At 42.6% G+C, this 27531-nt stretch overlaps 1 protein-coding gene and 1 long non-coding RNA gene across 2 annotated transcripts in view; one reads left to right on the top strand and one right to left on the bottom strand.

Annotated features, from left to right (window-relative positions):
• Positions 1–27531, bottom strand: part of ltbp1 (latent transforming growth factor beta binding protein 1) — a 195653-nt gene that overhangs the window by 39545 nt on the left and 128577 nt on the right. The window contains 4 exon segments of the mRNA XM_061788961.1: positions 15275–15400; positions 16004–16090; positions 23880–23982; positions 24434–24453. Coding sequence (XP_061644945.1) covers positions 15275–15400; positions 16004–16090; positions 23880–23982; positions 24434–24453 — 336 coding nt within the window.
• On the top strand, positions 70–4742 carry LOC133485388 (uncharacterized). Its single transcript, XR_009790682.1, has 2 exons — positions 70–684; positions 4171–4742. It is a non-coding gene; the product is annotated as an uncharacterized LOC133485388 (long non-coding RNA).

The following is a 27531-nucleotide window of genomic DNA, read 5'->3' as shown; positions in this document are numbered from 1 at the left end:
TCTGTTTAGTAATACAACGAGATAATATGAAGAAGAAAACAAGACAAAAATATTAGTGCAGAGCTGTTAAATATATTCTAGAAGTTATCATTTATTTGCTTAGCTTGCATTAGTATTATGGACGATTTTAGATGTCTCGCCTTCGAAAAGATGACTCAGCATCATCCGATGGAAGGGCGCCTGGACCAAGGACGTGATCGGATGTGGTCGGGTCGGGACAAGTGTTGGTCCAATATTTTGTGTTGTGTCTTATTGCTTAGAATACTATGTCTGGGAAAAACCCTCTTATTATCAAATATTTTGTGTTGTGTCTTATTGCTTAGAACATTATGATTTGTAAATCCCTCCTATTTCAAATAAAAGCAGGAGCGAGGGGGGGGATTGTTTAGAGCGTGTTGAGAGGCTGTGATCTGAACAATCTCCCATACGCCCTCCTCATGAGAAAAAGAAACCAGCGTCTTCATTCCTTTTGTGTCTATTTTTTATAATGTTGGGTAAGATAAATCCAACATTAAATTGGTCCTTCGAGCCGGATGTCAACACACCCGAGGACTCCAGTTGTGGAGCCGACTTCCAGTTAAGAGACCGTGGCCACGGCAAGTAAGACCCTTTACGGGACTGGTCTTCGTTCTCCTCAACTGGGATCTGAAGGTTGACGACAATCCACAGGATTGAAGACGACTGGTGAGTTAAATTTAAATTTTTTTTTTTTAGGAAAAAGGACGCCGGAGTCCAGAAATTCCGCGAGGACGGCGGAGTCCTGTACGTACTTAAATTCCGTGTTTAATAAACCCTGTGAATACTAGTCAATGGCGGGTAAAATAAAGAAACTAGGAAAGTTTCGTGGCGTCGTAGTTAAATTCCGTATAGGATGGCGGAGTCCTCTAATGAGCTGTTGACAGACGTAGTTAAATTCCGTATGGGACGGCGGAGTCCTCTGACGAGCCAGTGTGAATGAAAACTGTTTGAATGAGAGTGTAAATGGGAAATGGGAAACCACTAGGTTTTTCATTCCATACCAAAACAGTGGGAAAGTAAACTGTGGACTTTTGTGGATGCAAAGGCAAGAATTCTCCACTCGAAAGAGTTGAAGTGAGAATTACCACAGAAAGTAAATTTGAATCACCGTCCTACTGAAAAAAAAAAAAACAAAAAAAAAAAACTGTGTTCTAGACTACCCTAGGTAGTATTACACTGAACCAAATTCTTTCAAATGGGGAAAGGAAGTAGTAAAATAAAAAACAGGAATACACTGCAGTGTAAAGGTTGGAGGTTCATTAAATTAAATTTAAAAGAAAAAAAGAAACAGGATCCTGATAAAATTTTATATTTAGAGACAGGGATAACCGAACACGGCTTTAATGGTTGGTTAAATACACAAAAAATAGCCGCGTTGCAGGAATCAAATTATATAAAAAATAAAAGACAAGCCACCGTTAAACGTGGGAAAAGCCCTGTTGTCTGCAGCCTTGGAGCTTATCACAAAAAGAGAAGATAAAAAAGAATGTGATGAGCTGCAGTAATACAGAGCATGCGTACCAAACCCACGCACATTGTTAAATTTATTAAGACCAGACGCTACTGTGTTTACAGTAGTGGACATTAATGCATTAATGCATTCTTTTCAGTACCAATAGAAAATAACAGTCAATTTTGGTTTGCATTCACATTTGAGAAAAAAAAAAAATATATATATACATTTACTAGATTACCGCAAGGTTACTGTGAAAGTCTAATTATTCACAAGTTATGACAACACGGATGTCTTCTGGCATCTACAGATGGAGAGACATGCAAGGATTCATTGACTTTACTGCATCATCTAACAGAAGAGGGACATAAAGTTAACAAAAAATAAATTGCAATGATGTAAAAGATAAGTTAAATATCTAGGCCATAATTTAAGTATAGGAGGAAAGACTATATTAGAAGACAGGAGAGCTATAAGTCTTAAAAAATCCTAAACCACAGACGAAGAAACATAATAATCATTTTTAGGTCTGACAAATTATTGTAGAGCATGGATTCCAAACTATGCAGAAATTGTTGACCCATTGTCAAAATTAATGTATAAAAACAATCTTAAAATGACATCACCTGTTTAATGGAGTACAGAGGCAGAAAAGGCCTTCTGTGACATTAAACAACATTTGGTGTCCAGTGCTGCGCTAGGCCTTCCAAATTTAATGATAAAACATTCATTCAAATGGTAGATTGTAAAAGCTATTGCATGACCTCCATACTTACACAACAATACGGTGATAAGCTAAAACCAATAGCTTATTTTCCAACTAGAGAGCAGTTCACCCTTAAGGTCCCAAATACAGTGTCTGCTCTCACAACCTTAAATCCAGCCACACTAATACCCTTGCTTGATGAAGGCACGCAGCATGATTGACAGGAATTGGCTGAACAAGCTGCTGAATTAGTAGCATTAACCGAGGCATGCAAACTAATGAAAAATAAAGATGGTACAATCTATACTGATAGCCAATATGAGTATTCCACAACAAGACCGTAATTATTGTGAAAAACAAAGTGCAAAACTACAAAATGAAATTTACATTAGCACAGGAAAAAAAAAAAAAAAAAAAAGGGATGGTGGCACAGATAGATTGACACTATACAGCCCTAAAAAATAGCAGAAAGAAACACGTGGGTTCATTTAACACACTGTAAAAGAGTCATTTCAGCTGAGTACTCAAACAGGGAAGGTGAGCAAAAGTCTGATAACGGAGCGGGAGCAGATGTGTAGATTCTGAAAACGCTTGCTGGTCAGTGAAGAAAAAAGACACCAACCCTTTTAGTGAGAACTCAGCAGAAAGGCACACCCACGTTGGTTATGAGATTCGATAAGTTGTTACGTAGCAACTTTGGCTACTAAGATGTTGGTTTTGTTTTTGTGGTACATGGGACGTCCCACCCTCAATGATAAAACCCATTTTTTAGATAGAAAATCACCTACCAACTGGACCAATATGACGAACCCAATAATAATAATAATAAAAAATTTTTTTGAATCATTAACTCGTATCAAAAGGAGTACAGCTGATGATCAAAATTGTGGGCATGGCCTCCAAATGCGGCAAAACGGTTTAATATTTTGTGCCCCCAAAATCAAGCTGCTTTAATCATAATTCCATATGCGGCTCTCACCAATGATGCTCAAGAGAATGGGCAGAATTGGGGATTTAGATATGACTGGTATGCAACTATAGGTTTTGAATGGAAACACCTTATTGGTGAAACAGGTTATGATTGGTCCAGTTGGTCAAAAAGAACAGCAAAAGAACAAAGAAAGAAGTTTAACATAAGCAAAACGGCCCATAGTTTAATATTGAAATACAAGTCACCCAATGTGTTTGATAGTGAGCTTGTGGGCCTATTCTGGTGGAAAAGATCCCCACTTCCAAGTAGTATTGTGTTATAGGAACCGTGTTAAACCAAAAATGCCATTGAAAACTTCAAAGAAAGGTAGACAAATTTTATAGTTAACAACATAACTACTGATGATTGGTTCCTTGTTGTCACAGGAGTTTCAGGACAAAATAACAATTGGTTACTATTGATGGAACAAGCAGCAAATGTAGCGAGAAAAGATTGTGTTGTTTGCATGGGTCCCAGGCCTTTGTTGCGCATAGTTCCGGCATAATTATCACAAGATTGTATTATTCCATTTGCACACTGATTGAGGAGCATCTGCAACATTTGCACAACCATTGTCCCAGATTATCGCACTACTCGTCACTTTAAACCGCATACACTCCTTGAAGTCTCAGCGCCCTTTGCACAATGATCTTTGCACCGGACTATTGCGATATTAGTCATTCAAACTGCTGCTAGAGGACTGCATCTTTTTGCACAATTATTTTTTGTCAATGTCTTTATGTCTCCAAAGTGTTCTGTAAATTGACTGTCTGTTGTACTAGAGCGGCTCCAACTACCGGAGACAAATTCCTTGTGTGTTTTGGACATACTTGACAAAAAAGAGATTTATCCTGGCAGAGGCAAAATTATCCAACATAAAACATACATGGTGTTCCTCGTGGGGTTCCTAATCAATACAAATTAGCTGACCAAGTTGCAGGAGGATTTGAATACTTCATATGCTGTTGGTGTACGATTAATAAAAATGTTGATGGGATAAACTATATCCACTTCAATGTACAGAGATTAGGAAATTGGAATCAGAGTGGGTTGGAAGCTGTGCACGAGCAGCTCAAGGACGTTCCAAAGACCGCATAGCTGTCGACATGCTCCTCGCAAGAGAGGGAGGTGTTTGCGGTATGTTTGGAGAACAAACAATACTGCTTCAGATGGCAGCTGGACCAGAGCCATCGATGGTCTACGGACCCTCAATCAACACTCCTTGTGAAACAGCTGAATGGACGTTTTTGGTAAATATAAAACCCTAATTTCACCAATATTGATATCAATTGCTGTTTTTGCAGCCATTCTGACATTGTGTGGATGTTGTTGTATCCCATGCATTCGGGCATTAATCAGTAAATTAATCACCACAGCCATAACCCACATGGAACCGTATGGAGCAGATTTATCCTTTATTGGAGGTTGATAATAATGACGATGATGATGATGATGTTGTTTTACCTGATTTGTTTCCTGATCCAGGTGATTACGATGTTTAAACTACAACATTCATGTATGACAAGTTTACTCTGAGTGTAAATGTATTTGTTTCATAAAAATGATTCTACAATTAAAAATCGAAATGAAGTGACTGTAAGATGATATGAGAATTTGTGCAAATAAATGATAAACAGGAGGGAAGTGTTAAATATATTCTAGAAGTTATCATTTATTTGCTTAGCTTGCATTAGTATTATGGACGATTTTAGATGTCTCGCCTTCGAAAAGATGACTCAGCATCATCCGATGGAAGGGCGCCTGGACCAAGGACGTGATCGGATGTGGTCGGGTCGGGACAAGTGTTGGTCCAATATTTTGTGTTGTGTCTTATTGCTTAGAATACTATGTCTGGGAAAAACCCTCTTATTATCAAATATTTTGTGTTGTGTCTTATTGCTTAGAACATTATGATTTGTAAATCCCTCCTATTTCAAATAAAAGCAGGAGCGAGGGGGGGGATTGTTTAGAGCGTGTTGAGAGGCTGTGATCTGAACAATCTCCCATACGCCCTCCTCATGAGAAAAAGAAACCAGCGTCTTCATTCCTTTTGTGTCTATTTTTTATAATGTTGGGTAAGATAAATCCAACAAGAGCCTAAATGAAAAAACTGTAATTGAGTCTTAATTAATCACAATGAATTTCATTTTAAACGAATAAACATTGAACAGAATAAGCGATGTTTTTATAAGTTAATTAGAGCTTGGTCAGCAAATAGACACATCTTAACAAAATGTAATCAAAACTGTTTCCATACACAAACAGATTAGTGCAATTATAGGAATTTTGAGCGGGATTTTAATGTGACAATATTCACAAGGCTCAAACTCAGACATTCAAGTTGTTGTTACTGAGACCATGTAATAAAAGTTAAGGCTAACATAAGGTTAGGTATCTGTGCTTGCTGCAACATGTTTTGCTTGAGGTTGGAAGTACTTTCGTGACAAGCAGTCTTTGTTGGCAATTTGCATGCAGGTATGCTTTTTGTACGCTTAAAATAAAAGTAAATAAAAAAAAATCCTGAATATAAAATAAAGTGAAATTGGTAATAGTTGGGAATGGCTGAAGGTGAAAAATTAACTTAAAATTGCAGGCAAACTGAGACGAAACCATCGCCACTCCAGTATATGTACGTATATCGTACACCTTCTGCGAGGTGTGGATTCAGAGCCCTCCAATACAAAATATGTGCCCTGGAACAAAAAAGGTCAGGAAAAAATAGGTCTAAATAGGTCATCTGTGGGACAGGGACTCTTGAGCAGAACTGTCTTCATAATTAGGTTTATCTTGACCACTTGTCCACCATGCCCTGACCTCACTTGTGTACCAGAGTTATCGGTGTGTCATGTGTGTCAAAGTGGGTATCAAACCATTGTAGTTCAGTTACATTAGGCAACATACAGCCTAATGTAATTAACATCTTCTTTTCCTTTCGGCTTGTCCCTTTAGGGGTTGCCACAGCGCGTCATCCTTTTCCATGTAAGCCTATCTCCTGCATCCTCCTCTCGAACACCAACTGCCCTCATGTCTTCCCTCACGACATCCATCAACCTTCTCTTTGGTCTTCCTCTAGCTCTCTTGCCTGGCAGCTCCATCCTCATCATCCTTCTACCAATACACTCACTATTTCTCCTCTCGACGTGTCCAAACCATCGAAGTCTGCTCTCTCTAACTTTGTCTCCAAAACATCGAACCTTGGCTGACCCTCTGATGAGCTCATTTCTAATTTTATCCAACCTGGTCACTCCGAGAGCGAACCTCAACATCTTCATTTCCGCCACCTCCAATTCTGCTTCCTGTTGTCTCTTCAGTGCCACTGTCTCTAATTCGTACATTGGGCTGGTCTCACCACTATTTTATAAACTTGGCCCTTCATCCTAGCAGAGACTCTTCTGTCACATAACATAACCTTCCTCCACCCGTTCCAAACTGCTTGGACCCATTTCTTCACTTCCTGACCACACTCACCATTGCTCTGGACGGTTGACCCCAAGTATTTAAAGTCCTCCACCCTTGCGATCTCTTCTCCCTGTAGCCTCACTCTTCCCCCACCACCCCTCTCAATCATGCACATATATTCTGTCTTACTTCGGCTAATCTTCATTCCTCTGCTTTCCAGTGCATGCCTCCATATTTCTAACTGTTCCTCCACCTGCTCCCTGCTTTCACTGCAGATCACAATGTGATCTGCAAACATCATGGTCCACGGGGATTCCAGTCTAACCTTATCTGTCAGCCTATCCATCACCACCCCAAACAGGAAGGGGCTCAGGGCTGGTTCCTGATGCAGTCCCACCTCCACCTTAAATCCGTCTGTCACACCTACAGCACATCTCACCGCTGTTCTGCAGCCCTCGCACATGTCCGGTATTATTCTAACATACTTCTCTGCCACTCCAGACTTCCGCATGCAGTGCAACAGTTCCTCTCTGGGTACTCTGTCATAGGCTTTCTCTAGATCTACAAAGACACAATGTAGCTCCTTCTGACCTTCTCTTTACTTTTCCATCAACATCCTCAAGGCAAAAAATGCATCTGTGGTACTCTTTCTAGGCATGAAACCATACTGTTGCTCGCAAATACTCACCTCTGTCCTGAGTCTAGCCTCCACTACTCTTTCCCATAACTTCATTGTCTGGCTCATCAACTTTATTCCTCTATAGTTGCCACAGCTCTGCACATTACCCTTGTTCTTAAAAATGGGCGTCAGCACACTTTTCCTCCATTCCTCAAGCATTTTCTCACCCGCTAGAATTCTATTGAACAAGCTGGTCAAAAACTCCACAGCCACCTCTCCTAGATGCTTCCATACCTCCACAGGAATGTCATCAGGACCAACTGCCTTTCCATTTTTCATTCTCTTTAATGCCTTTCTAACTTCCCCCTTACTAATCATTGCCACCTCCTGGTCCACCACACTTGCCTCTTCTACACTCCCTTCTCTCTCATTTTCGTCATTCATCAACTCCTCGAAGTATTCTTTCCATCTAGCAAGCACACTGCTGGCACCAGTCAACATATTTCCATCTCTATCCTTAATCACCCTAACCTGCTGTGCATTCTTCCCATCTCTATCCCTCTGTCTGGCCAGCCTGTATTGATGCTTTTCTCCTTCTTTAGTGTCCAACCTGCCATACATGTTATCATATGCCTCTTGTTTAGCCTTTGCCACCACGACCTTTGCCCTGTGTCACATCTCAATGTATTCCTTTCGCCTCTCCTCGGTCCTCTCAGTGTCCCACTTCTTCTGAGCTAACCTTTTTCCTTGTATGATTTCCTGTACTCTGAGGTTCCAGCACCAAGTCTCCTTCTCTCCTTTCCTGCCAGAAGATACACCAAGTACTCTCCTGCATGCCTCTCTGATCACCTTGGCTGCAGTGGTCCAGTCTTCTGGAAGCTCCTCCTGTCCACCGAGAGCCTGTCTCACCTCTTCCCGAAAAGCTGCACAACGCTCGTCCTGTCTCAGCTTCCACCACATGGTTCGCTGCTCTGCCTTTGTCTTCCTAATCTTCCTCCCCACCACCAGAGTCATCTTACACACCACAATCCTATGCTGCCTCTTCTGGAAAAAAGTGTTCACTACAGCCATTTGCATCCTTTTTGCAAAGTCTACCACCAGCTGTCCCTCCAAGTTTCTTTCCTGGATGCCGTACTTACCTATCACTTCTTCATCACCCCTATTTCCTTCACCAACATGTCCATTACAATCTGCACCAATCACAACTCTCTCTCTGTCTGTGATGTTCAGAAGTACTTCCTCTAGCTCCTTCCAGAATTTATCTTTCACCTCTAGGTCACATCCTACCTGTGGGGCATAACCACTGATCAAATTATACATAACACCCTCAATTTCAAGTTTCAGCCTCATCACTCGATCTGATACTCTTTTCACCTCCAAGACATTCTTAGCCAACTCTTCTTTTAAAATAACCCCGACTCCATTTCTCTTCCCATCTACACCATGGTAAAATAATTTAAACACTGCCCCTAAACTTCTAGCCTTACTGCCTTTCCACCTGGTCTCCTGGACACAATATATCAACCTTTCTCCTAATCATCATGTCAACCAACTCCCGAGATTTTCATGTCATAGTCCCAGCATTCAAAGTCCCCACATTCAGTTCTATTCTCTGTGCGTTCCTCTTCTCTTTCTGCCAAAGAACCCGCTTTCTACCTCTTCTTCTTCTTCGACCCACAGTAGCTGAATTTCCAACGACGCCCTGCAGGTTGACGGCGCCGGTGGCAGACGTTGTTAACCTGGGCCACGACCGATCCGGTATTGAATTCTTTGGATTAACGATCATATTTGTTTGGCAATGTTTTAAACCGGATGCCCTTCCTGGCGCAACCCTCTGCATTTATCTGGGCTTGGGATCGGCCTACAGTTTGCACTGGCTTGTGCCCCCCATAGGGCTGCATTCCTAATGTAATTAACATAAATAACAATAACTTAATGTTTTCCCTTTGTTTTAATATGAATAATTAAAACAATAGAGAAATCTTTATATTTCATGAAATATATTAGCCTTTTACAAAACATTAAGAGCAAACTCAAATTTCTTAAACCATATTAAATTTACTCCAGTTCATCATCTACTGTCTCTAACTGTTCATAATGATACTACTTACTGTAAATGCACAAAACAATTTTTTCGGATATAATAATTCTCTTAACCAAAATTGACTCCCAAACAGCACAAACAAAAGTGAGAACCATTTTTGTCTGAAACAGTGCCTCCCTAGCAACTAATTTAGGAATAGAAATTAGAAAAAAAAAAAATACCCAGTTTATGTCTGTGGTGAGGAGAGCTGTTTTACCAGCTGCTGTAACTGAAGGGCGAGGGTAATGGCTTTGGAGACGAGCACCAGCGTAATTAAATTACACATATTCATGATTAATAATCAAGGTTCTCTTTAATTCGGTAGCACCAGGCTGGTTATGGGGGATGCAGACTGGTGAGTAAGAGCAACACCTCAACAACACAGTGGAAAAGCTGGATGGACTGTGCATTTTTGGACTGCTTATTGAACTGTATGAATAAAACTGTGCATCTCTGCATCTCTGTCTCTCCAGTCTGCATATCACCTGACAAGCCTGGTGCTGCGTACTTGAAGAGAACCTTGATTACTTATCATGAACACATCTGCAATTTAACTCACTTAGTGCTCATCTCCTAAGCCTCTCACCTCACCCTTCAGTCACAGCGGTGGTTAAAACCACCCCCTGCTTAAGAAAACCCACGCAAACAAATGGAGAACATGTAAATTCCACACAGAAATTGGAACCCAGACCTTCTGACTGTGAGGTGGACATGCTAACCACTATGGCTTTCCCTTTCAAAATCAATTATAATCAGTAATGTATTATTAAGCCAATGTATAATACATAAGTAAACATTCAATACTCCTTTAAAGAGTTTAAATTAGTTAAATTACTAGGTTATGTTACAAATGCAACCCTATGGGGGGCACAAGTCAGTGCAAACTGTAGGCCTGTCCCAAGCCCGGATAAATGCAGAGGGTTGCGTCAGGAAGGGCATCCGGCTTAAAACCTTGCCAAACAAATATGAGCGTTCATCCAAAGAATTCCATACCGGATCGGTCGTGGCCCGGGTTAACAACATCAGCCACCGGCGCCGTCAACCTGCGGGGCGCCGTTGGAAATTCAGCTACTGTGGGTCGAAGTCAAAGAAGAAGAGGTGGAAAGCGGGTTCTTCGGCAGAAAGAGAAGAGGAAAACACAGAGCCTAGAACTGAATGTGGGGACTTTGAATGTTGGGACTATGACAGGAAAATCTCGGGAGTTGGTTGACATGATGATTAGGAGAAAGGTTGATATATTGTGTGTCCAGGAGACCAGGTGGAAAGGCAGTAAGGGCAGAAGTTCAGGGGCAGGGTTTAAATTATTTTACCATGGTGTAGATGGGAAGAGAAATGGAGTCGGGGTTATTTTAAAAAAAGAGTTGGCTAAGAATGTCTTGGAGGTGAAAAGAGTATCAGATCGAGTGATGAGGTTGAAATTTGAAATTGAGGGTGTTATGTGTAATGTGATTAGTGGCTATGCCCCACAGGTAGGATGTGACATGTTGGTGAAGGTAATAGGGGTGATGAAGAAGTGATGGGTAAGTACGGCATCCAGGAAAGGAACTTGGAGGGACAAATGGTGGTAGGACTTTGCAACAAGGATGTAAATGGCTGTAGTGAACACTTTTTTCCAGAAGAGGCACGAACATAGGGTGACCTACAAGAGCGGAGGTAGAAGCACACAGGTGGATTACATCTTGTGCAGACGATGTAAACTGAAGGAGGTTACCAACTGTAAGGTAGTGGTAGGGGAGAGTGTGGCTAGACAGCATAGGATGGTGGTGTGTAAGATGACTCTGGTGGTGGGGAGGAAAATTAGGAAGACAAAGGCAGAGAAGAGAACCAGGTGGTGGAAGCTGAGACAGGACGAGTGTTGTGCAGCTTTTCGGGAAGAGGTGATACAGGCTCTCGGTGGACGGGAGGAGCTTCCAGAAGACTGGACCACTGCAGCCAAGGTGATCAGAGAAGTAGGCAGGAGAGTACTTGGTGTATCTTCTGGCAAGAAAGGCGAGAAGGAGACTTGGTGGTGGAACCTCACAGTACAGGAAATCATACAAGGAAAAAGGTTAGCTCAGAAGAAGTGGGACACTGAGAGGACCGAGGAGAGGCGAAAGGAATACATTGAGATGCGACACAGGGAAAAGGTAGAGGTGGCAAAGGCAAAACAAGAGGCATATGATGACATGTATGGCAGGTTGGACACTAAAGAAGGAGAAAAGGATCTATACAGGCTGGCCAGACAGAGGGATAGAGATGGGAAGGATGTGCAGCAGGTTAGGGTGATTAAGGATAGAGATGGAAATATGTTGACTGGTGCCAGCAGTGTGCTAGCTAGATGGAAAGAATACTTCGAGGAGTTGATGAATGAGGAAAATGATAGAGAAGGTAGAGTAGAAGAGGCAAGTGTGGTGGACCAGGAAGTGGCAATGATTAGTAAGGGGGAAGTTAGAAAGGCATTAAAGAGAATGAAAAATGGAAAGGCAGTTGGTCCTGATGACATTCCTGTGGAGGTATGGAAGCATCTAGGAGAGGTGGCTGTGGAGTTTTTGACCAGCTTGTTCAATAGAATTCTAGTGCGTGAGAAGATGCCTGAGGAATGGAGGAAAAGTGTACTGGTGCCCATTTTTAAGAACAAAGGTGATGTGCAGAGGCTGTGGCAACTATAGAGGAATAAAGTTGATGAGCCACACAATGAAGTTATGGGAAAGAGTAGTGGAGGCTAGACCCAGGACTGAAGTGAGTATTTGCGAGCAACAGTATGGTTTCATGCCTAGAAAGAGTACCACAGATGCATTATTTGCCTTGAGAATGTTGATGGCAAAGTACAGAGAAGGTCAGAAGGAGCTACATTGTGTCTTTGTAGATCTAGAGAAAGCCTATGACAGAGTACCCAGAGAGGAACTGTGGTACTGCATGCGGAAGTCTGGAGTGGCAGAGAAGTATGTTAGAATAATACAGGACATGTACGAGGGCAGCAGAACAGCGGTGAGGTGTGCTGTAGGTGTGACAGAAGAATTTAAGGTGGACGTGGGACTGCATCAGGGATCAGCACTGAGCCCCTTCCTTTTTGCAGTGGTGATGGATAGGCTGACAGATGAGGTTAGACTGGAATCCCCGTGGATCATGATGTTTGCAGATGACATTGTGATCTGCAGTGAAAGCAGGGAGCAGCTGGAGGAACAGTTAGAAAGATGGAGGCATGCACTGGAAAGAAGAGGAATGAAGATTAGCTGAAGTAAAACAGAATATATGTGCATGAATGAGAGGGGTGGTGGGGGAAGAATGAGGCTACAGGGAGAAGAGATAGCAAGGGTGGAGGACTTTAAATACTTGGGGTCAACCGTCCAAAGCAATGGTGAGTGTGGTCAGGAAGTGAAGAAACGGGTCCAAGCAGGTTGGAACGGGTGGAGGAAGGGGTCAGGTGTGTTATGTGACAGAAGAGTCTCTGCTTGGATGAAGTTTATAAAACAGTGGTGAGGCCAGCCATGATGTATGGATTAGAGACAGTGGCACTGAAGAGACAACAGGAAGCAGAACTGGAGGTGGCGGAAATGAAGATGTTGAGGTTCGCTCTCGGAGTGACCAGGTTGGATAAAATTAGAAATGAGCTCATCAGAGGGACAGCCAAGGTTCGATGTTTTGGAGACAAAGTTAGAGAGAGCAGACTTCAATGGTTTAGACACGTCCAGAGGAGAAATAGTGAGTATATTGGTAGAAGGATGATGAGGATGGAGCTGCCAGGCAAGAGAGCTAGAGGAAGACCAAAGAGAAGGTTGATGGATGTCGTGAGGGAAGACATGATGGCAGTTGGTGTTCGAGAGGAGGATGCAGGAGAAGGATGACGCGCTGTGGCGACCCCTAACGGGACAAGCCGAAAGGAAAAGAAGAAGACTAGGTTATGTTATAGGTGGCACAGTGACCAACTGGTTAGTACACCACAGTCATAAAGGTTGTGAGTTCAAATTCCTGTGTGGAGTTTGCATGTTTTCCCCGTGCTGCGTGGGTTTTCTCCGGGTACTCCGGTTTCCTCCCACATTCCCAATACATGCATGGTAGTTTAATTGAATCCTCTAATTTGTATGTAGGTGTAAATATGAGTGTTTGTCTCGATGTGGGCGGCACGGTGGATGACTGGTTAGCACATCTGCTTCACAGTTCTGAGGACCAGGGTTCAAATCCCGGCCGCGCCTGTGTGGAGTTTGCATGTTCTCCCCGTGTCTGCGTGGGTTTTCTCCGGGTACTCCGGTTTCCTCCTATATCCCCAAAAACATGCAGGCTTGGTTAATTGAAGATTAGGAATTGCCCGTAGGTATGAATGTGAGTGCGAATGGTTGTTTGTTTCTATGTGCCCTGCGATTGGCTGGCGACCAGTTCAGGGTGTACCCCGCCTCTCGCCCGGTGATAGCTGGGATAGGCTCCAGCACGCCCGCGACCCTAGTGAGGATAAGCGGAACGGAAGATGAATGAATGAATGTGCCCTGCAATTGGGTGACGAGCGGTTGAGGATGCACCCTGCCTCCAGCACATAGTCAGCTCTGATAGGCGCCAGCACTCCCGCGACCCTAGTCAGAATGCATGGAGGGATGGTTATGATTTTTGGTAGTGTATAACATTCTTAAATAACAACCACAAGACGATAAAAGAATTTTTTATTATTACTCATATATTGGGTATATTTAGGCGACACGGTGAACGACTGGTTAGCACATCTGCCTCACAGTTCTGAGGACTTGGGTTCAAATCCGGTCTCGCCTGTGTGGAGTTTGCCTGTTCTCCCTGTGCCTGTGTGGATTTTCTCCAGGTACTCCGGTTTCCTCCCGCATCCCAAAAATATGCATGGTTGGTTAATTACAGACTCTAAATTGTCCGTAGATGTGAATGGTTGTGTGTTTATATGTGCCTTGCGATTGGCTGGCGAACAGTTCAGGGTGTACCCTGCCTCTCGCCCAGAGTCAGCTGGGAAAGGCTCCAGCCCGCCCACGACCCTAGTGAGGATAAGCGGTATGGACAATGAATGAAAGGGTATATTTATATGTAACGGTTGATGCAAGTTCTCAGGGTGGCAACGCTGTACCCTAAGTCGGTCTTGTTGACTGGAAGGCGGCGTAAAATTGTCGCATTCATTGTCATATTCAAAACATCAAGAGTGAAGTGTTCAGTTCGTATTTGTCAGTTTTGGTGCCAGGAAGTTTGTTGCCGTTTTTATCGCCTATTTTGTTGTTTTCTTCTCATTCATTTCATCCTTCTCATTTGCGAGTTGATTTCACTCTTACAGAGTTAACAGAGTTATGCCGCTTCTGTCTCTTCATTTTCCCCTTGATTCTTCAGCAGCATCCCAGTCATCAAAGGTGTTGTAAACCCCAAACAAAATAAATGATTAAATCACTCATTATTGTTTTAAATTTCATAATTTCTGTCTTCAGGGATTTTCACGTTTACTTATCACAAAATCTGACTGTGTCAGGTTACTATGTTTGCTCGGCTAAGGAGACTGACTGCGCATGAATTTGGAACAATGTAATGATGTTTTGACCGGGAACTACTTGAGATGTTTAAGGGTGTACATTATCAGCTGAAACGAATGGAATTTTCTAAGCCAACCAGAATCGAGTATTCACCAAGACCATGGTATAATACTGTGTGCTATAACACAAACATTCCAAGCGCCTTAAAAAAATAAAATAATAATAATAATAAAAAATAAAAAAAATAAAAACCTTTTTTCTGATATTCATAATTTTTGTTTTAGAAAATAGAGCTGTTGTAACAGTCTTGGAAAATTTACAGTATATTATTCAATACAATGGTTTCCATTTTCCACACCTTTTCAGACCTGGAAATTTATGAAATCAAATTCCATACTTTTCCATACATTCCATACTTGCGTAGAAAAGGTGTAATTAGGCTAGAATTAGATTCACATAACGTCTGCTATTTATAAAGAATGAAGCAGAAAATGGTAGGAAATATAATTTAGTCCATAAAAAGCACATTAAACCATTCAATGATCGTTAAACTTTATGGCCTTAGCATTTTATACTCACCTACACAGGAGGTCAGCGCATCATTCAAGTGGTATCCCTCATCACAATGGCAGGTGTAGCCTCCAGCTGTGTTGTAACAAAGCCCTTGACCACAAATATAAGGGTTGATCTGGCACTCATCCACCTCTGTTTCAGAAGAAAAATACAAGTTGCTGGAAGAAAATCTCATACATCATGTAAGTAATAATCACACATACCCATATCTACAGTTCTGAGAAGGTCAAATCTATTTTAGATGTATTGTAATATAATTTTCCAATTTTCCCGATATATCTCTAAAATGTGCCAATGAGCCCATGGAATATCAGTGTTTAGAAAAAGCTAATGCATATTGTTCATTGTAGTTGTGCTCTAAGAAGTGACTCTTATGTAGCCAATCTAAAGCTTTTAACCGCTATGAGTTAGGCTATTTGAGATGGCATGACTTTTTATGACAGTTGTGTACATCAAAACCTGGAACGTAAACACAGTCATCAAACTCAGTCTTAGCGCATATACAGTATCACACAGCATATAATGAAGAATTACAATCTCGGTAGCTGCTAAAGACTAGTTACATTATGCAATGGCACTAAAGTTTTTTTTCTATTCTATTCTATTCAAAATGCAATGAACTGGGCCCAAATCCGGCCAAATTGTCATCTTCCTTACAAGACTTAAAATTACAACTGTGACTGAGGCAAAGCTGCAAAAGTAAAGATAATTAAGTCATGAATGAGTGGACAATACCTGCAGACTGAGTTGGTGCAATGTCTTGTCCTGCATTAGAAGGGAAAATCTCCACTGGAACAGGGGGAGAACTCTGCTCAACAACCTCTATCAAATTTAGAAGACACAAATTAATACTTATAATGATTCGGTTTATAGTTAACAACTTTCTCTACCAAACGTTAAGTGATGTCTAATAATACACAAACAATTCAATTTTGGCATGCTCTTTGGGCCAGATGACACACTCTACAAACAGCAGAGCAAGGTAATCTTATCAAACACAGTCTATATTGCTTCTCTAGTTGATCTCTAGTTTGTTAAAATTTGAAAACAAAATTTCGACTTTTTCAAAATGTTGGAACTCTGAAAAATAATTATCCATCCCCATGGTTCAAATCCCGGCCCCGCCTGTGTGGAGTTTGCATGTTCTCCCCGTGCTTGCGTGGGTTTTCTCCGGGTACTCCGGTTTCCTCCTACATCCCCAAAAACATGCATGGTTGGTTAATTACAGACTCTAAATTGCCCGTAGGTGTGAATGTGAGTGCAAATGATTGTTTTTTTATATGTGCCCTGCGATTGGCTGGCAACCAGTTCAGGGTGTACCCCGCCTCTCGCCAGAAAATAGCTAGGATAGGCTCCAGCACGCGTGCGACCCTATTGAGGATAAGCGGTACAGAAAATGGATGGTACATGTAAGAAGAAGAAATTAGAAGATTACATCTTCTCTTGCATGCAGAGCTCTTGCATGCTATTTATATTACATACTGTGTGTGATTGGCCTTAACTCTGACGAGAAATCATTTGGATCCTACGGAATGGGCTCAAGAGACGAAAGAGGAGAACGCTTAATAGAATTTGCAGAACAAGAAGGCTTATTATACTTTATCAATTCGTTCTTTAACAAGAAATGGAACAGAAAGTGGACATGGATAAGCCCCAAAGGTAACAATAGCATCATAGACTACTTCCTGTCCAACGACAAAGGGGTATTTACGGATTGCAACACCCTAAACAAATTTGACATTGGAAGTGACCACAGATTGGTCCGCGTCAAAGTGCAAATCAACTGGCAACTTTAACAAAAGAAACTTATAAAGAGCAAGCTTACCAAATTAAACTTAATTCAAGAAAGAAGCGATGAGTTTCAAATACGTTTGGCTAATCGCTTTAAAGCTCTTCTAACTGGAAGACACAGATCTGTCAACACACAACGACGAAATTGTAAACGGAATTATTCAAACTGCACACAAAGTAGCACCATCAACGAGAAAGACGACAACATCCAGAATATCTAAAGCTACTCTCGACTTAATGAAAAAGCGATGAGAAATGAAGAAAAGGGGCAGCATTATCAACAAAATTTAATATGTTGAATTGTTCAAGACGATCCGGAAAAAGATACAGGAAGAATTGAGAAGTTACAACGTTCGGCTTGTTCAGAAAACGTTTGAAGCTGGCCATGGAATAAAAAACGTAATCCGTGCATTAATTCGCCACAAAAAAATCATTTTTGGTTTGAAAATGGAAGCTGGAACGATATGTCACAGCCGCCAAGAAATCGTACAACGAGTTAAAGAATTTTATACAAACCTATACAGTGACCCTCACTGAATGATTACTGGAAAGCAAGAAGCAGACCCAGTTTCATGTATCTTGAATGAAGAGGTGGATGAAATTTCTGTTGAAATGCTTAAAGCAGGAGGCAACAAACTTAAGATCCTTGTAAAACTATTTCAACGCTGCTTGGACTTGCAAGAAGGACCAGCGACATGGAAAGCTGCAGAAATCAAGAAATTATCGCCCAATAAGCCTGCTCTCAACGATTTATAAAGTCTTTGCAAAGATATTGGATAAACGAATTGGAATTAAACTCAGTGAAGCACAGCCTATAGAACAAGCGGGTTTTCATACCGGTTTTAATACTATGGACCACATACAGACAACAAATAATCGAACGACACGAGTACGAAATGCCTGTCTGTGTAGCCTTCGACTATGAAAAAGCGTTTGACTCAGTCACCACCACTTCGATACCGCAGGCGCTAGTAAATCAAGGGATAGAGCCGACCTATATCAACATTCTACAATCAATATACAACGATTCTTCAGGTTCAATACGAATTGATGACGAAAGAGTGCGAATAAGTCTAGGAAAAAGGGTCAGGCAAGGCGACACACTGTCTCAGAAGCTATTTACAGCTTGCCTTGAAGAAATATTTAAAAACCTCAATTGGGAAAAAAAAGGGCTAAAAATTAACGGCGCTTATTTGAGCCATATTCGTTTTACAGACGACATCATTTTATTCTCCTACGATGCTGAACAACTACAGCGTCGTATTCAGGAAGTAGAATTAGAAAGCAGTCGCTCAGGTCTGAAAATAAACAAAAGCAAAACGAAGGTCATGTTCAATCGTTATTGTCCACAAAAAGATATCAAAATAGAGGATTATGTCCTAGACGCCGTCAACAACTACATCGATTTAGGCCAACTTGTAACAATGGATGGAAATACAAGCACTGAAGTTGAACGCCGCATAAAGCTTGCCTGGCAGGCTTATGGAAGGCTTAGTGTTATATTCAAGAACAATCTTCCCATTTTCTAGAAAAGAAAAGTTTTCGATCAATGTATTTTACCAGTCCTTACTTACGGTAGTGAAACTTTGATTACGAATGCCAAAGTTAGACAAACACTACGTGTAACCCAAAGGAACATGGAACGCCAAATGTTGAAAATAAGCATTCGTGACAAGAAAAGATGCAGTTGGATAAGACAGCAGACGTGGGTTCCCGACGTCATTCAAAAAATAAAAAGCCTTAAATGGAAATGGGCTGGCCACGTTGCCCAAAGAGCTGACAAAAGGTGGATCACAGAAACTATCAATTGGATACCACTGGACACAAAGCGACCACGGCGAAGACCTAAAAGCAGATGGATAGATGAAATCACTAAACACACCGGAATACACTGGCAACAAACTTCAAAATGTCGTAGTAGTTGGAAATGTGAAGAAGAGGTCTTCATCCTGCAGTGGATAGATAATGGCTGATGATGATATATATAGATGATCTGCGGAGCGTGGGTGGCTCTCCCCTCTCTCTACAGCACTAATCACCTCCTCGCCTGTGCACCTGGTTTCAATCAGCACTCATCACAGCCTGCATTTAAGCCTGCCAGTTCCAGTCTTCCAGCGCTAGAGTATTCTCGCTCCTCAGCGGTACACTGGCCAACTCGTTGCTCCTGCTTGTGAGAGATTCCCAGATTACTTGTGCCTGTACTTACTTGTTTTTCTCCTCCTTCTCCAGTGCCTTCCTGTGCCTCCTGCCACGACGCCCGCCCCAACCATACTGCCTAGCTCAATATGCTGCTCACGCTCCAGCCTCCTGCACGCTCCACGCTCCTACGGACCTAGCTCAAGCCTTTGAATTCTCGACCCCGCACTAGCATCAATAAATCCCCTTCCAACGGGTTCCTCCGTCTCAGTCTCTGCTTTTGGGTCCTGTCTAATACCATTTGGTTGCAAACTGTCACAGAATACTCTGGCCAACATGGATCCAGCGACTCCGGATGCGTTGAGGGAAGCACTTGTTCACAAAGGCACCCACATCGGTCGACAGAATAAAATTCTCAAAGAAATCATGGACTCACTCAACACCCTCACACAGCAAGTATCCCTCGTCTCCTCAAATTCACCCTGGCAAAGCCCACCTCAGCGAACCCCCTGTGAAAGCTCTTCCTGAGACCACTACCCTCAACCACCTCCCCCTCCCCTACAAAGAACGTCACGTTCCCCCTCTTGAGCATTACTCTGGGGATCCAGGTTTTTGTAGCCAGTTTTTGTTAAATTGTTCACTTGTTTTCGTTCTTCAGCCACTTCGTTATCCCACAGACAGAGCTAAAATTGCGTTCATAATTAACCTCCTGCGTGGTAGAGCTGCTAGGTGAGCTACCGCTTTGTGGCATAATTCCTCCCCCTTGTTAATCTCTTTTCTAAGGTTTTTGACGACCCCATTAAGGGCAGGGAATCCTCTCTTGACCCTTAGGGTCCAAATCCATAGCCACACATTCGATCGATTTATGAATTCTGGCTGGTGAGTGTGGGTGGGATGATGGGGATTTTTGCTAAAGGGCTGTCTGAACGGCTCAAGGATGAATTAGCGTCAAGGGATGAGCCCACTTCGTTGGAGGGGCTAATTTCTTTAGCCATTAAAATAGACAATCGTCTCAGCGATAGAGAGAAAGAGAGAGAGAGAGGACAGATCCCGCAGTCTAGCCCCCTCTGCAGGCTTAGCCCCTCCAGCAACCCCAATGCATGCGGAAACCCCTCCTGCCTTCTCATCACCTCCCAGTGGACTGGAGGAGCCTATCCAACTGGGTAAGACCCTCTGGAGCGTCAGCGCCGTTTGAGTCACCGGCTTTGCATTTACTGTGGGCAGAAGGGCCATTTTATCGCCTCCTGCCAAAATGACCAGGCCCCCCCACGGACTAAGAGCACCGTTGTGAGCCAGACCAATTCCTCTCCCAGCTCTCCCTCTCACATGACCGTTCCTTCTTGCATCGTTGGACAACACTGCAACACCCCGGTAACCGCCCTCATTTACTCTGGAGCAGATGACAATTTTATTCACGAGGGCGAATCACGCATCAGCTCTGGCTACTCCTTGAACCACTCCCTCTCCCCAAGAAGGTTATTGCCCTGGACGGGCGCCTCATATCTCCAGTTACCCACCAAACGGCACCAATCACCCTCCTCATCTCTGGCAACCACCGGGAAACCCTCCAAATGTTCGTCAGCCCCTCTCCAGAGACCCCATTAGTCATTGGATTTCCTGGTTAAAGAAACACAACCCCGTTATCGATTGGAGCCACCTGTCGATTACTGGTTGGAGCCATTTTTGCCACTCTCACTGTCTTTGCTCAGCCGTCGCGACCTCCAGTGAACCTGAGCCACCAGCAGCACCACTCGATCTCTCCCTGGTCCCAGAAGAATACCACGATATATGTTTTCCATAAGGATTTGACCATCTCTCTACCCCCCCACCGCCTTTATGACTGTGCCATCGACCTCCTTCCTGGAGCCACTCTCCCCTCAAGTCGCCTCTTCAACCTTTCCCGCCCTGAAAAGATTGCCATGGAGAACTACATCCGTGACTCCTTAGCCTCTGGACTCATTAGGCCTTCCTCCTCCCCCCTGGGGGCTGGGTTCTTCTTTTTTGGGAAGAAATATTCGACTCTCCACACCTGCATTGACTTGATTATTATTTTTTTTTTACATCTCTAAACATGTATTCAATGGCCTATTATTTTGTTGTTCAAAGTTGGTCACTCTCTGCGAAAACGCGGTTCCAGCCAGACCTATGTGACAAGTGCTTTGTTTCACCAAATCACTTATTTCGATGCTTTGGTTTCATCTGTCTACACAACAGAGTTTGCCAGTACCGCTGTGGAACATCCAGGAAACTTGTTTTGGCTTCTTCTGTAGTATCTTTCTTGTTTAATGTTTCACTATTTATTATTAGATTTGTCAAGTTATTTGCATGTGCCATCGTCTTTGACACTCTAGGATTTTCTCTCACATCAATGAACATTTTACATTGTGGGGTTATCGTTACAGGATGGCTACTCTAGGGAGAGTAGCAGTAGACCAGTATAGCAGTTGTACTTTCTTCATTTATAGGCAACCTGTTTTACCATGGACTAATGAACATCAAGGCTTTTAGAGATACTTTTGTGATTCTTTCCAGCTTAATTTAAATTCACAATTATTTTTTGTAATTCTTCTGAGAGCTCTTTTGTGCGAGGCATGGTTCACACTGGGCAAAACTTCTTGAGACGAGGACAATTCACATCTGGTGTGTTTTCTAAAGAGAACTGCAGCTTTAACTAACACCAACCGTCAGTCTCACCACATTGAATGGACTCAAGTTTGGCTGACTCCTGACTCTTGCAGAAGTCACTGATGAGTGTTTACATGGTGTGTCAAATAAAAAACATGGCAACATATAATTGTTTGTGTGGTATTGATTTAAGCAGACTGTGTTTGTCTATTGTTGTGACTTAGATGACGATCTAGCCTGCAATTGGCTGGCGACCAGTCCAGGGTGCACCCCGCCTCACGGCCAAAGTAAACCGGGATAGGCTTCACCTCAGTCGCGACCCAAGTGAGGATAAATGGCATCGAAAATAGATGGAAGGATGGATGGATAGATGAAGCTCAGATAACATTTATGCCGAAATCCTGGTAATTCCAAAGGGTTCAGATACATTATCTTGCAAATGTATATCAGCACATTCACACCTATGGACAATTTAGAATCTTCAAATAGCCTAAAACGCATGTTTTTGGAATGTGGGAGTAATAACAGAGATTAAAACAGTGTCATGCTATTCATATGGATAATGGATAATTATTCTAAATTTTACTGTGGAACAACTGTGCTGGTAAGTGGAAATGTGGCTTAAGGCTGAGAGAGTTAGTCAACCCTCAGAAATAAAAAGCTGCAAAACTGCAAAATTATTCTTCATGTATCGCTCAGTTAGCTCACCAGATGTTAACAATTTTCTTTTAGTTCTTTGGCTCTTCCCCTCTTGGCATCTCACATTTTAAAAACCGATGTCTTGAATATAACAAAATGTGACATTTTTACTGCTGCTGGGATCAAGCAATATGTCCAACAGTGCTAATTTACCATTCAATTAAAATACATTTTAATTATAGAGAAGTACAGTCCTTTTGTCGTCTTCCCTTGTCTCTAAGTTTTGAAGCTGATGACAGACGACAGATTTAGTTGAATTTCTGTCAGAGCTGCAGAGCCAAGAAAATTGCTCAAATGGGAATTATGATAACTTTGTGGCATCATTTCAATGTCACAATACCGCACAACTGATCACTCTTCATGGACAGTTCCCTCTTTTTAGGCACCTAGCCATTGATGCATGTCACAAGCATGCATTCGCCTCTTTATGAAAAACATGGTATTCATGAAAACTAAAACAGTATGTCAAGAATGAAGTGTTCAGAGTATGCAGTCAGTATTTTACACTGCTACTGTAAATCACTGCAAACATAATTATCTAAATGTTTTTATGGAAAGATTCTAAATCAAATCAATCAACACCAAAACAGCCAACCATGTATATGTAATTTACGGTGTATTCAGCAGGTATGCACATGCTCAAAGTAATAGAGAAAACATATAATCATCAAAGAGTGTCCACCAAGTCAGTCAAACGTCCAGGATATCAACTGCTCTGGTTTGGAAGCAATCATCCTTTCTGGCTAACTACCAGGCAGTGGTACAGTGCCCTTGGCACAGGTAGTAAGGTGGCAGTCAACAGAATTTTCTCAGGTAGTGCAGACACATCTATATGCTCCACGGCCACATGTTTGTTGTGTCTCCAAGCACAGTGTCAAGAGTGTGGAGGCGATACCAGAAAACAGGGTGGTATAACAGGAAGAAATGGAGAGGGCTTTCGGAGGACAATAACTCAGCAGCAGGACCACCGTCCGCTTCTTTGCGCAAGGAGGAACACGAGGAGCACTGCCTTTGCGTTACAAATTGACCTCAAGCAGGCTACTTGTTACAACCTCAACTGTCAGAAACAGACTCCATGAGGGTAACAATCGGGGCTTGTTCTCAAGGTTTGGCGAGGTGAAGCATCTGCCAGAGAAAACCGGAATAGACAGATGCACCATGTCGCCCTGTTCACTTCACAGAGAAACTTCATGAGAGCATTTGACAGACATGAGAGAGTCTGAATACGCTGTAGAGAACTTTATGCTGCAATATATAATTAGATTTTCCATTGATCATCTTTTGATTATTTTGTTCTTAACAAAATACAACGTTGTACGAAATGTAATGAAGTTCATGTAAAGGTTAGACAGACAAACACCTGGGTAAGCTGCATTTATCTTGACAGTGGATACACCAGGAGATAGTTGGGGTAGTATGGAATCAACGACTGGCCTATTACTAACCACAGGTACTACCAGCTCCTTCAATGACAAAACACAGAGAACAACAGAAGAATAAGATTAAATGGGGAGCAGATTTTTAAACTGTTATATCAGCATTTCAGCTTGCCCATGGAGCACATGAAGCTTTTGCCATGCAAGATGCATGCTGGTAAGAATATTAGCAATCAGCTTGTATGGTACCTGACTGATACTGAGTTATAGAGCAAGAATGAGCAACTCAGCAGGTAAGGCAAATTATCTGCCACTTGGACATTGGATTGGTCCTAAAAATGGACAAGGATTCCGAGCTATACTTATAACTCATTAAGTGTGACTGAGGGTCATGGAATGCGCTACATTTAAAAAAAGCTTTACTACTCATTGCCTCAAGTTATGCAGCAAAGTGTCTGACTTCATGCAAACTGGATTTGGCTACAATGCAGCAGCTGATATTACTTTTGCACATGCCAGCTGTCTCAACGCAACCTACCTGATCTGTGGCAATGGTTGCTACCAACAGGAAAACACAAAAAGGAAAACAGTTAAATATAATTATGTAAACACAATGACTGACAACAAGAAGAAAATTTTAACAAATCTAAGTTTGGCCTTTGAGAGTCTACTGAATATACAGTACAATTAAAAGGTCATACTGTATACTAACTTATAGTAATGCAAACATTAAGTAGATACCAGAATGAAATGTCAAATATCACTATCAGTCTAATTTTAGCATTGAAATATAACATACTATTGATCATGACTGAATCATGTCCGCTGATTCGGTGAATGAGGACTTTATGCACTTCCTCCTTTCTCTCTCTTTCTCCTATGCTGTCCATGTACCCGCTTGTTTTTTCTTTCTTTCCCCGAGACAGTATGACTACTCAATAATGTAAAATTGCATATCTTTAAAGCCACGTTCAGGATTATATCAAAGGGGATATATATCAACCACCCCGAGTTTCTATGCTTTTAATTCTAAACAAGCAAATTATTTAATCTAATGTTTGCAAAGGAGCTGTACAGTGGAACCTCGATAGAACGGACTAATTGGGGTGGGGGGTCGTCCGATACAGCTGATTGTCCGTTACATTGCAGCACTTTTTTAATGAGGCCATATGCACCCGTATTGCTGTACAGTCCAAAATTATTGTTTTGTAGGTTTTTTTTCATGGCCTAAAATGGCCAGTACAGTACGAAGTTATTGTAAATAAATGTGAAAAAAAGCTTGAAAATTTTTAAGTTTCACATTTTATCCAAACTTACCATCCCCGGTGTGCTAGATCATGGTGACATTGTTTACGTACACTACTCATCATAGTCAAGTCGCTTTCGTGAGCCTCAAGGAATTAGTGTGCTTCCTAGTTCCATATCCGTTGCCAAAGGCTAACGGCTTCACAAAAGAAACTGTTAATGTACCAGAAATAGCATTTTCCAGACTCTTTTGTATTCCTCAGAGTTAATTAACAATGCTGCCAAGTCCCCCCCGGCCCCCCTCTCTCTGTCGCTTTCTCTCTCTCTGCGCTTGATGGCACAATAGTGATGGGCACAGCAGTTCTTTTGAGTTTACCGAATCACTAGAATCAGCCATCCATCCATCCTTCCATTTTCTACCGCTTATCCGAGGTCGGGTCGCATGGGAAGTAGCTTTAGCAGGGACACCAAGACTCCCCTCTCCCCAGCCACTTTCGGGCTCCTTCCCTGCCAGAGAGGTGACATTCCACATCTCTAGAGACAGCTTCTGTAGCCGGGGATCGGATCCCCAAGGTCCCTGCCTTCGGCCACCACCCAGCTCGCACTGCACCTGACCCCTATGGCCCCTCCCACAGCTGGTGAGCCCATGGGAAGGGGGACCCACGTTCCCCTCTTGGGCTATGCCCGGCCAGGCCCGGCCACCAGGCGCTCGCCCCACCTCCAGGCCTGGCTCCAGAGGGGGGCCCCGGTGACCCGCGTCCGGGCAAGGGAAACCTCGACCCATTTGTTTCTTTCTTCATAGGGGTTTTTGGAGCCGTGCTTTGTCTGGTCCCTTACCTCGGACCTGTTTGCCATGGGTGACCCTACCAGGGGCGTGAAGCCCCAGACAACTTAGCTCCTAGGATCATTGGGACACACAAACCCCTCCACCACGATAAGGTGACGGCTTCCAGGAGGAGTCACTAGAATGAGTTTGTTAAAAAGTAAAATATTCATTCACCGAATCATTCAGTTCTTTTTCACAGATTAATTCAAGTGCTTCCTGATGCAGGACATAATTCAGCCCTGAGGTTCACGTTCACTCAACACGTTCACCCAAGGACGATGCGTTGTTGTTGTCATGTAATTGTAAACTAGGAAAGGCAGCGAGGTAAAAAACTTTAGCTAAGTTATCACCTACCTATCTCTCTCTCAACAAGCTCTCCAAAACCTGCCGTCGGTTGTGACTCTAACACCCGTGTGGTGAGCTCAGCTACCGCACATATCCTTCCGCGTCCCCTCTGCATCCACACAGGCTCACACACCGTACTGCTATTGCCATCTAATTGCTGTAAAGGATCTTTGAGTGTTTTGAGAAGCGCTATATAAGTTTAATGTATTATTATTATTAAAAAAGCTTTAATAACTGAGACACAGAGGGGATGATATGCATGTGTGGATACAGTATATACATTTATTATTAAATTTATTTTAAATGTGTTCTTATTTTCATGTGCTTGACTGACTCAACATTAGTGATTAGTGAGTGACTAGTGAAAGCTAGCGGCACGGTGGACGACTGGTTAGAGTCACAGTTCTGAGGAGCAGGGTTCAATCCCCGGCCCCGCCTGTGTGGAGTTTGCATGTTCTCCCCGTGCCAGCGTGGGTTTTCTCCGGGCACGCCGGTTTCCTCCCACATCCCAAAAACATGCATGAATTGGAGACTCTAAATTGCCCGTAGGTGTGAATGTGAATGCGAATGGTCGTTTGTTTGTATATGCCCTGAGATTGGCTGGCAACCAGTTCAGGGTGTACCCAGCCTCCTGCCCGATGATAGCTGGGATAGGCCCGCGACCCTAGTGAGGAGAAGCGGCTCAGAAAATGGATGGATGGATGGATAGTGAAAGCTATCCCCGTGAGGACGATCGGTTATAATTAATCATTGTACGAATCACTCATTGTACTAGTTCGCAGTGAACTTCTGTATGAGTCACTCAAGGCAGGACGGCTCACTGCATACATACTCGTGCGTTTCTTCTCTTGGCGGTTTGCAAACGAAGAAGTTCAACCAACAAATCACTCATAGCTGAAAGTCCATTCAATTCAGTCCCTCCCCCGCCTCCACGGTGCTGCCTGACGCTGGCTACTCATTGGTCATTAACCGGAAATTCAGAATGAGTGACGTTATGCTGCAGTTCTCCTTTGGCGCAGCTGAGCTCAACTGAAAAACAAACTCCCACTGTTGTGAATCACTTTCCCTGTTCATATATAGTATTTATATATACAATTAATATAATATGTTGTATTTCCTTGTAGGCCTGATCGACCTCGAACATTGTCCAAAGTCTGTCAAATTAACAAATAATGTGTCTGTGTAAATGTCTGGTTGTTAAATGAGTTGTTGCACTGAAA

The sequence above is a fragment of the Phyllopteryx taeniolatus genome, chromosome 11, assembly GCF_024500385.1.
Source record: "Phyllopteryx taeniolatus isolate TA_2022b chromosome 11, UOR_Ptae_1.2, whole genome shotgun sequence".
NCBI lineage: Eukaryota > Metazoa > Chordata > Actinopteri > Syngnathiformes > Syngnathidae > Phyllopteryx > Phyllopteryx taeniolatus.
This window is presented reverse-complemented; position numbering and strand designations above follow the sequence as displayed.